Source organism: Eptesicus fuscus, chromosome 13, assembly GCF_027574615.1.
Source record: "Eptesicus fuscus isolate TK198812 chromosome 13, DD_ASM_mEF_20220401, whole genome shotgun sequence".
NCBI classification, from domain to species: Eukaryota; Metazoa; Chordata; class Mammalia; order Chiroptera; family Vespertilionidae; genus Eptesicus; species Eptesicus fuscus.
Window position 1 is genome coordinate 2,236,463 of NC_072485.1, and position 10,935 is coordinate 2,247,397.

The window sequence follows — 10,935 nt, forward strand, 5'->3', positions numbered from 1 at the left end:
TAGCACCATGTGCTCACCACCAAAGTCAAGTCTTCTCCTGTCACCTCATATTAGGACCCCCTTCTCTCCCCACCCCCCAACAACCACCACACTGCCGTTTGTGTTCATAAGTTTCAGTCTTATATCCCACACGAGTGAAATCATATGGTTCTTAGCTTTTTTGACTTATTACACTCAGCATAGTGTTCTCAAGGTCCATCCATGCTGTTGTAAATGGCGCTATTTCATCCTTTCCTGTGGCTGAGGAGTATTCCACTGTGTGTATGGGCCACGACTTCTTCATAAATGTTGGCTATTACCCTGTTGTCAGATGTGCCAGTGGTGAATATCTTCTCCCACTCATGGGCTGTCTTTTAGTTTGTTGATGGTTGTCTTTGCTGTTTCCATGTCTTGGCCACCATGAATAATGCTGCAATGAACATAGGGGTGCATAGAGAAGTCCTCACTTCTTGACTACCCTCATGTGGAACTTAGCCTGAGCAAAAGCAGCTGGGAACAGAGTGAGAAACACTAAAGTTCTGTTCCTCCGGGGAAAAAAGACCTCCGACTGGCTGCTGTGGGGCAAGGGAGCCCCGTCTTCTTGGGGGCAGTAGTGTGGAATTGCGTCTCCCCCTTGCTGAGCTGAGAGCGGAGAGAGAAGCAGTGGTCTTTGTTAATAAACCACACATTCTTACTTTTTAAAACAAGTTTTCAGAGATTTTTCTTTTTTAAATTTAAAAAAAGTTTTTCCATTACAGTTTACATTCAATATTATTTTGTGTTAGTTTCAGATGTACAGCATAGTGGTTAGACAATCATATACTTAAGTGGTCCCGCTGGTATGTCCAGTACCTGCCTGGTGCCATATAGTTACTACAATATTATTGGCTACATTCCCTGTGCTGTACTTACCTCCCGGAGACTGTTTCGTAGCTACCAATCTGTACTTCTTGATCCCTTTACCTTTTTCATCCACCCCCTGACCCTCCTCCCCTATGGCAACAATTGGTCTGTTCTCTGTATCTATGAGCCTGTTCGTTTGTTCATTTATCTTGTCCTTTAGCTTCCACGTAGAAGTGAAATCACATGGTACTTATCTTTCTCTGACTATTTTCACTTAGCATAATGCTCTCCAGGTCCATCCATGCTGTCACAAAGAGTAAGATTTAGTTCTTTTTACGACCAAGTAGTCTTCCATTGTGTAAATGTCCCATAGCTCTTTAATTCACTCGTCTATTGGTGAGCACTTGGGTTGCTTCCATATCTTGGCTATTGTAAATACACTGCAATGAACTTAGGGTGCATATATTCTTTTGAATTGTGTTTTTTGCTTTCTTCAGACATATACCCGGAAGTGGAATAGCGGGGTCATATGGCAGTTCCATTTAAAATTTTTGAGGAAACTCTGTACTGTTTCCCATAGTGGCTGCAGCAGTCTGCATTCCCACCAACAGTGCACGAGGGTTCCCTTTTCTCCGCATCCTCGCCAACGCTTGTTTGTTGATTTGTTGATGGTAGCCGTTCTGACAGGTGTGAGGCCATATCTCACTGTTTTGATTTGCATCTCTCTGATGAGTGACATTGAACATCTTTTCATATGTCTATTGGCCATCTGCCTGTCCTCTTTGGAGAAATGTCTATTCAGGTTCTTTGCCTGTTTTTAAATTGGGTTTACTGTGATTACTGAACCTAATGTCATTTATGTAAAGTTTGAAAACATGTAAAACAATGGTATCTACATGTGCACACACACGTGTTTCACGTTATGGGGAAAACATGAAGCAATCATTTAAAAACATGCACAGGGAGGCAACAGCAGCTTTGGGGCAACAGCCCTCAGAGGGCGAGGAGGGGCTGTCTGGAACCCACGCTGAGGAGGCCGCGTGGCCACGCTCTCACGTGTCAGGGGGTGAGGCGGAGCACACGATGCTCACCAGGCTATTCTATGCACTGCTTGTGCATCAAATACTTCATAACAGCTCTGGCTGCTATGGCTCAGTGGGTAGAGTGTTAGCCTGCGGACCGAAGGGTCCCAGGATCGATTCCGGTCAAGGGCAGGTACCTCGGTTGCAGGCTCCTCCCCGGCCCAGGCCCTGGTCAGGGTTCGTGCAGGAGGCAACCAATAGATGTGTTTCTCTCACATCAATGTTTCTCTCTGTCTCTCCCTCTCTCTTCCTCTCTCCCTAAAGTCAATGGGAAAATATCCTCGGGTGAGGATTAACAGATTTTTTTATCATAAAAGTGTCAAGGTGTGAAAAGGGAGACTCTGTGAATAATGTCAGTAAAGGAGCAGCCTGGGAAAGAAAGGAGGGAGAGGGGCTGAGTGGGTCTGCAGGCCCCCACGCAGGAGGCGCCGCTGGGCCGGCTGAGCCCGCTGAGGCTTCCCCGCGGGTCTCTGGAGGCCGTGATTCCCCACCTGGTGCTTTCCTTCTGGTACTTCCTGTTCCCAAGAGACCTTTCTTTGACGAACCCTTCAAAACCCCAGCTTCCACAGGCACGCCCGCTGAGTCACCCGTCCCCACGCGGGGCCACGCCCCAGGCCTTGCCTCACACACTCCGTGACCCACACCGTCTCTCGGACGGGGCCACGCGGCTCCTTGCACGGCACTCCTCCGGTGGCCGCTCCTGTTTGGGCTCTGCAGCCGCCTCCTGACGTCTCCTGCTTCCTCAGCATCTCCTCCCCCTCTGCTCTTAGCACCGCAGCCAGGCGCCCCTATAAAACACCGGGCAGGCGCCCCTTCTCTGTGTCCACTCCTCTTCCGACTGCCCACGCTGCTCGGAGAACGACTCCCCTTATGCCATCAGCACCTGTGAGCTGGCTCCTGGCCCTCCTCCCCCGCCCCCACCCCTCAGCACTCAGGCCTCCTGGATTCGCTTGGAACCTGCTTGGCATGCTCCTGCCTCAGTTGTACCTGCTGCTCCCCTGCCTGGAACCTTCCACAGTCGCCGTCTCCATGGTGAGCTCTTTCTCTCACCGCCTTTAGGCCTTTCTCCTCCACTGCCACATTCTTTTAAAATATGTTTGCATTGGTTTCAGAGAGGAAGGGAGAGGGAGAGAGAAACATCAATGATGAGAGAGAATCACTGATCGGCTGCCTCCTGCACGCCTCACACTGGGGATCCAACACGAAACCCAGGCCTGTGCCCTGACTGGGAATTGAACCCTGACCTCCTGGTTCATAGGTCAATGGTCAACCACTGAGCCACACGGCCGGGCTCCACTGCCACATTCTTCACCGGCCTCCCGGCCTCCCTCAGCGGCCACGCTCCATCTCCTTCCCCCGCGCCGTGTCACCTCCCAGCTCACTGTCTGATTTGTTTTGCTTTTGTCTGTCTCCCTGCACTGGAATATACTCTCCATGAGGCAGGGATTTTAATATTTTATTTTATTGCCAAAACACAAGTGTCCAGAGCAGTGCCCGGCACAGAGAAGATGCCGTTAGTGGCTTTGGGATTCCTGTTCCCCACTTTTCTTGGGGATGTAAGGGGTGGGGGAGGGATGCCTGATCCCGAATGCCATCTGCTCACACTGGCACCCCTGGTGCAGCCCTGGCAGAGGCCATCCCCTGGGATGGGCTCTGAGCCCCAGCCATGCAGCGGACCGGCCTGTGCCCAGCCCCCAGCTGGAGGTCCCTCCCGGCCTCTCTGTGGCGGCCCTGCTTCCTTGGGGCCAGAAATCATTTGGTTGCCCCCCACCATGACAGGGCACAGCGACTCCTGCAGCCTGCCAGTGGCTCCCATTGCTCTTCTCACGGGGCTTCTCTTTCTGCCCCCGCCGCCCCGGCTCTCGGCTCTGGGCTTGGGCTCTCGGCTCCCACGGCTCCATCCGGGGAGTGTGCTGCCTCCCTGGGCTCAGGTTTGCATTGAGAATCAGGCGCCCCTTGGCGTCTTTCCGATGGTTCCAGGGCTCGCTCTTCGCCAGGCTGTCCCCCTGCGCCCTCCAGGCTGCAGGCCACTCCGTGTGCCCAGGAGGCGAGGCTTGCTGCTCCGTCTAAGCTGTGGGCCCTCCCCTTTGCTCTCAGGGGCGGGCCCTTGGAATCCAGAACAGTGAGGGGCCGCGCCCTGCACTTTGCTGTCACATTCTCTGTGCTGAGCGGAGCACAGCCTGGTGCTTTACTGGGAAGAAGGGCCAGGGGATGGAGCGGGAGAGGCTTGGGTGGGGCGTGGGCTGCAGAACAGTAAAGCCACAATGCGCCATTTGATCCCATAGCGACAGCAGCAGTCAGGCCATTGGCCTGTCCACACGCAGCGGGCGCCGGTCCTCTCCCCGCGCCCTGCCTGGCGCCTCCCTCAGCATCCCAACCGCTCCCGGCTGGCCACGGCGCCACTTGTTTCTCAGGAGAGCGTGGAAGTCCAGGGAGGGGAGGCTTTGCTTGGCCCGCACTCCACACAGTGGACCTGAGCTTGTGCCGAGGGCCGGGGGCAGGAGCCACACCTCCTGGGCTCTCCCAACACCCCGGAGCCCCCCATCGGGATCACCAGCCTGGGGCACGATAACCCCCCACACTCTGCCCTGTGGTCTGCAGGGGCGGGGCTGACCTCTTCCTTCCCACCAAGTGTGAAGGTTTGTCTCTGGGAGCCCATCGCATCTCCCGAGGACTGACTCTCTCTCTCTCTCTCTCTCTCTCTCTCTCTCTCTCTCTCTCTCTCCTTCTCTCTGTCTCTTGGTTTGGCTTTACAAATAACATAAATTTAGCTAGAAGCCATACCACAAAAAAGGGAAGAAGCGATGAGTATAAGCATCACACAGAGCCCATGGGTTCGTGCCCTTCCCCTGGCACAGGGGCTTGGCGGGAGGGAACCAGGACCTGCAGTCTCGGCTTGTGGGCCCCCAGGCTGCCTTCCTGACCAGCAGGCCTCGGGCTGGCGAGCCCCCGGACGCTCCCCCACAGCACTGCCTTTCCCTGTGGGTGGATGCCCGTGGCCTTGGGAAGGCCTCTCAGCTCCTAGCTGCTTCTATGCAGGGAGGACGTTTCGGATATGTAAGCCAACACTCAGAGTCAGGTGTCTGCCCAGCGGTGTGGCTCATGGATAGAGTGTCGGCCCTCAGACTGAAGGGTCCCGGGTACGATTCCAGTCAAGGGCATGTACCTGGGTTGCAGGTTCCCTGGCCCTGGCCAGGGTACCTGCAGGAGGCAACCAATCCATGTGTCTCTCACATCAATGTTTCTCTCTGTCTCTCTTCCTCTCTTCCACTCTCTCTTGGAAAAAAAAAATATCCTCAGGTAAGGATTAACAAAAATCCTACCTAATAAAAGAGTAATATGCAAATTGACCCTAACTCCGCTACACCCACAAGCCACACCCACCAGCCAATCAGGAGCAGATATGCAAATAAATCCAACCAAGATGACTACAGCCACAGAGAGCAAGGTTTCCCAGGCAATGGAGGAAGCCAAGCTTTCTGCCTGCCCTTGCAGGCCTAAGCCTCCACTCAAGCTACAAAGTTTCAATTATAGAAGGTAAAAAAATCCAAACAGAAATGGCGGCAGCCACGGAGCTGGAGAGAGCAGGCCAGGGTTGCCCCTGGCAATGGAGGAAGCCAAGCTTTCCACCTGCCCTGGCTGGCCTAGGCCTCCACTCCAGGCTACAAAGTTTCAATTGTAGAAGGTAAATAAATTTCGGATACCAGGGCCTCCACTTGGCCTGCAAACCACCACAGGCCCCTTGCTCAGGCCACCCCACGCCCCAAGGGAACCCCCATCCTGATCTGGGACACCCTTCAGGGCAAACCATCTTGCCCCCACCCCTGTACCAGGCCTCTATCCTATCTAATAAAAGAGTAATATGCAGATTGACCATCACTCCAACACACAAGATGGCTGCCCCCATGTCGTCAAAGATCCTGCCCCCATGTGGACACAGGATGGCCACCACAAGATGGCCAGCAGGGGAGGGCAGTTGGGAGGCACCAGGCCTGAAGGGAGGGCAGTTGTGAGGGACCATGCCTGCAAGGGAGGGCAGTTGGAGGTGATCAACCCTGCAGGGGAGGGCAGTTAGGGGTGACCAGGCTAGCAGAGGAGGGAAGTTGGGGGCAAACAGGCTGGCAGGGGAGCAGTTAGGCATCTATCAGGCTGGCAGCAGAGTGGTTAGGGGGTGATCAGGCTGGCAGGCAGAAGCGGTTTCAGGCAGGCAGGCAGGCAAGCAGTTGGAGCCAGCAGTCCTGGATTGTGAGAGGGCAGTCGGACATCCCTCAAGGTGTCCCAGATTGGAGTGGGTACAGGCTGGGCTGAGGGACACCCCCTCCATGCACGAATTTCGTGCACCGGGACTCTAGTAAATAAATAAAATAAAAAATCAGGTATCTGACATTCACATCCTAGTATGACTTAGCAAAACTGTTAGCTCAGATCAAGGTTCCCAGGGGACAGTGATTTCGATGGCAGTGGGGAGGAAGAGCTGGCTGTGGGACCAGGTGCGGTCAGGTGTGGAGGCTGGGTGAGGGCTGGGGGCTGGGAGAGGGCTCTGGGCTGGGTGAGGGCTGGGGGCTGGGTGAGGGCTCTGGGCTGGGTGAGGGCTGGGGGCTGGGTGAGGGCTCGGGGCTGGGTGAGGGCTCAGGGCTGGGTGAGGGCTCGGGGCTGGGTGAGGGCTCAGGGCTGGGTGAGGGCTGGATGAGGGCGTGGGCGCTGGGTGAGGTGCTGTGTCCCTGCAGGTGAGGATGCCGTCAGCACCCTGGGCCTGATCCTGGGCGTGGGGCTCTCGCTGCTGCTCATGTCCATCCTGGGCTACAGCCTGGCCAAGTGGTACCAGCGCGGGTACTGCTGGGAGGGTGAGTGCAGCCCCCCGGGCAGCAGCTGGGGAGCTGGGTGGGGCGCCATGCAAAGTGTTTCCTGTGGTGGCCACGGTGGTTGGAGACCTGAGTGGGCGGCTGAGCACTAGTGGTGGGGGGAGGGGGACTGGGGCCTTTATCAAGAGCATGGGGCTCCTCTCACCCCAGCGAGCAGCCTGGTCCCTCTCCTCGCAGAGCCCACAGGAGTGTGTCCCTAAGGCCCGTGTGGGTCCCGAGGCCACAGCAACAGGCTGGACAGGCCAGGCTCTCTTCCCACGGAGGGTCCCGAGGCCGCTCCTGAGCTGGCTGGTGCTTCAGCCCCGGGAGTCTCCTGGGATGTGGCGTGACACTCCACCCCTGCCACATACCTGCCCTTCCCATGGATCCGGGAGAGCTGGGCGGGCACGCGGGCTGCGGGAGGGAGAGAACGCTTCCCAGGTCCGCAGCCACTCCAACAGCATCCACGAGTGTTTACTGAACACCTACTATGTGCCAATGCACCTTTTCCCAAGATGCTTTTCTTTAAAATTCCATGCAGGGATGACATTCTTGGTCTCTGTGATTTATAGATGAGGATGTGAGGGTACAGTCAGGACTGGAAAGTGGGGGAGTCTGGACTGAAGCCAAGTCTGCTCTTTGGGGCTCCAAGCTAGGACTGCTTCCTTCCCTTCCCAGGGCCATCAGCACCCTTAACAGAGGGACCCCCAGTGGCAGATCTGCCCCCCAAAAGTTGAAGATTCAGTCTGCAAAGATGGGGCAGGGGGCAGGAGGCAGAAGCTGCAGGAACCTGCCCTCCCTGAGGCCCAGAGCAGCCCCACGCTCCCCCAGGCAGGGTGAGGGGCACGGTGGCCCGAGGCGACAGGCAGCGGCCCCTGCGCACTGACCCTCTCTCTTTGGATTGTCTTCCTAGGGCCTAGCTTTGTCTTCAACTTGTACCAGATCCGGTGAGTAGATCAGGGCAGGTGTGGGCGGGGAGGGGAGGTGAATGTGCTCGAGAGAGAACCACAGGGGCGCCCAAACTTGCCGCTCCCTCTCCCCGCCTCCTCCCTGTCCCCCAGGCTGACAAGAGAAAAGGAAGGAGCCAGGGTCCATTTAGAACATTCCATGAATAAGAACTTGAACATGGACAAGCCCATGCAAGAGCCTGACCACAGGGATCCTCTTAGCAACCCCGCCCCTCCCCGCCCCCGCCCCGGGCGGGCCTGCCTGCCTCCTCCTTTCTGCAGGAGGCGCTGTTGTGCCGGTGCCGGTGCCTGAGGGCCCGAGGCTCATGGCCTCCGTCTTCAGGCCTTTCACCTCCAGGTCTGACCACAGCACACCCTCAGGCAGCATATGGTATTGAAAGAGGGGAGCACAGGAAGACAATGGGGGTTCAGGGAGCAGGAGTCAGGGCTCCTCTTGGGCTGAGCCACTGGTCCCTCTGCCCAGGGCGGGCCTCCTCTGTTCTGAGGGAGGGGCGGCTCCCGTCGGGAAGGCAGGTCAGCGGGTCAGCGGGTCACTGCCAGGAGGTCCTCCCAGGCTCCATCCAGCTGGGCTCTCAGCCCCAGGACTGGGCTGGCCCCTCTTTCTCAGGCACCTGAAGGAGTTGGAGATGGCCCCCCCCTTCACCATCAGCGGCCACCTCAGCGGCCCAGACGACGGCCACCTGCAGTTCTCCAGCAGGCTCATCTGACGGGCAGCCTCGGCCCCGAGCCCTTAGCGGTGAGTGGGCGCTGGGGGAGCTCTGAGCGAGTTTGAGGTCCCAACAAGGTTCTCAGAAGTCCAGGCACCCACACCTAGCACCCGGGACCGCTGGGAACCCAGAGACCACGTCACTCACCACCTTCTGGGGAGCGGGCACTGCGGGGGGTGGGGTGATCTCAGAAACCAGGGCTCTGGCCAGGCTCTCCCACCTCCCGCCCACTCAGCCACCCAGCCCATGTCCTGCCTTTCTGTCCAGAACATGCTCCTGTCTTCAGGCTCCTGTCGGGTTGGGCAGGGCGTGGGCAGAGCTGCCTCTTGGGTTCTGTGTGTCCTGGGCAAGGCCGGCCCAGCAGACACGGCGGGCGTGGGGGAGAGGACCCCAGCTAGACACAGAAGCAGACAACGGCAGGGAGATGGAGGACCAGCAAGGCCGGGGCAGCAGAGCACTGGCCTGCGCGTCAGCCCTTCTCCCTGGGGACCCGAGACTGAGCCTGCACGTAGTAGGCTCTTTCTCATGCCGAGTTGCTCAGTCAGGGCTGAGCTCCTGGGCAGGTGGGAGCAGCGCAGGCCGCCCCTGATGAAGCCGCGGTCAGAACCTGCAGCCACGGCCTCACTGCCCACGCCCCAGCGAAGAGGTCAGCGCGGCGCAGGGCCCAGGACAGGGCGGGTCGAGGAGGGAGGTCACGGCGTCTGTCCTCCTGCCCCCTCTGTCCTGAGGGCCAACTTCTTTCTTGCACTGGTTCCCAGAAGATGCATGGGGACGGGGCCTTGCTTCCCACCGGGGCCATTCTCCCAGCGCAGCCAGGCTCCCCTAGCCCAGTCCCTGCATTTGGAAGCCTGCACCTGGGCCCCAGCTCCCCCATCCCGAGTAGGTGGGGGTGGGGCAGAGCCCCTGGGCTTCGATCCCCCTTCCTCAAAGGCCCAGGGAGAGGGGAGGAGGGGAGATGGGCCGGCTTTGCACCCTTTCTTGGATTTCACCTCTGCGGCCTGGTCCCGCTCCTTCACCCGTGGGCGTGGGCGGCGTGTCCAGCCTCAGTGAGACCTCACCCCCTGCTCCGCGGGATGGGGCCCTGGGATGCTCAGGACGCAGCGACCTTGGGGCCATGGGGGCGGAGGGGCACAGAGCCCGGGGTCCTGCCGGGTGGGTGACTTCAGGTAAGGAGACGGGGACAGCTGCCAGGGCTGGGGGAGCCCAGGGTATTTCCCATCCTCAGGAGCGGAACCGAGACTGGCTGCTTCCTCTTTCAGGGCCTCCGACGGCCCATCCCCCCTGCCGCCCTCCTGACTCCCAGTCCTGCTTCCTTCCCCAAGGCCCGGCCGCCCCGGGTCCCCAGGCCTCTGTGGAGGGCTGTCCCACCCCTGCAGGGCTTTCAGGAGCAGGTGCCCGGGACCAGGCCACAGGTGTGGTTGGGCTGGGCACTGTCTAGGCGCTCGGACCCAGGGCCATGCCGGGGCTGCTTCAGAACCTCCTCTTCCAGCTGTGCCCCGGCCCCCAGAGCCGGGAGGCAGTCGTGAGCCAGCAGTGCCGGGGCGGCCATTTCCAGCCCCCCTGTCACCTGTTCCTTTTTAAAAATATTTTTAATTGAATTCAGAGAGGAAGGGAGAGGGAGAGATAGAAACATCAGTGATGAGAGAGAATCGTGGATCAGCTGCCTCCTGCACGCCCCCCACTGGGGACCGAGCCTACAACCCAGGCCTGTGCCCTGACCGGGAATTGAACCCGGACCCTCCAGTCCACAGGTTGATGCTCTATCCACTGAGCCGAACCAGCTAGGGCTGTATGAATTTTTTTGGGGGGGTTTGCAGAATGAATTTATTTTGTTTGCTTGTTTTTATTTTTTATTTTTTAATTAAGGTAGTATATGTGTACAAATCTTACCATTTCCACCCCCCACCCCACACCCATACATGCCCTCACCCCCCAGACTTTTGTGTCCATTGGTTATGCTTATATGCATGCATACAAGTCCTTCGATTGATCTCTTATCTCCCCCACCTCTCCCTAACCTTCCCGCTGTAATTTGACAGTCTATTTGATGCTTTACTGTCTCTGTATCTATCTTTTTGTCATCAGTTTATAATGTTCTTTATTATCCATAAATGAGTGAGATCATGTGGTATTTTTCTTTCATTGACTGGCTTATTTCACTTAACATAATGCTCTCCAATTCCATCCAGGTTGCTGCAAATGATGAGAATTCCTTCTTTTTTACCGCAGCATAGTATTCCATTGTGTAGATGTACCACAGTTTTCTGATCCACTCATCTGCTGACGGGCACCTAGGCTGTTTCCAAATCTTACTATGGTGAATTGTGCTGCTATGAACATAGGGGTGCATATATCCTTTCTGATTGGTGTTTCTAGTTTCTTAGGATATATTCCTAGAAGTGGGATTACTGGGTCAAATGGGAGTTCCATTTTCAGTTATGAATTCTTTATAAACTTTGTATATTAACCCCTTATCTGATGTGTCATTAGCAAATATCTTCCTCTTTAGTGCCTT

General features: G+C 56.9%; 1 protein-coding gene across 1 annotated transcript; it reads left to right on the forward strand.

Annotated features, from left to right (window-relative positions):
- Window positions 1–6,358: 6,358 nt before the first annotated feature.
- Window positions 6,359–8,420, forward strand: SMIM35 (small integral membrane protein 35). The gene is made up of 4 exons (XM_054724950.1): window positions 6,359–6,417; window positions 6,615–6,748; window positions 7,659–7,692; window positions 8,321–8,420. Exons 1-4 carry the CDS (start codon window positions 6,359–6,361, stop codon window positions 8,418–8,420), a joined length of 327 nt encoding a protein of 108 aa, XP_054580925.1.
- Window positions 8,421–10,935: the final 2,515 nt, after the last annotated feature.

Bases quoted from the DNA above. Each gene is read 5' to 3' on its own strand.
- SMIM35 (XM_054724950.1), top strand. From the start codon at position 6,359: ATGGCAGTGGGGAGGAAGAGCTGGCTGTGGGACCAGGTGCGGTCAGGT. The intron at 6,418-6,614 runs GTGAGGGCTGGG...GCGCTGGGTGAG, and splicing joins CGGTCAGGTGTGGAGGCTGG to GTGCTGTGTCCCTGCAGGTG. The intron at 6,749-7,658 runs GTGAGTGCAGCC...TTGTCTTCCTAG, and splicing joins GCGCGGGTACTGCTGGGAGG to GGCCTAGCTTTGTCTTCAAC.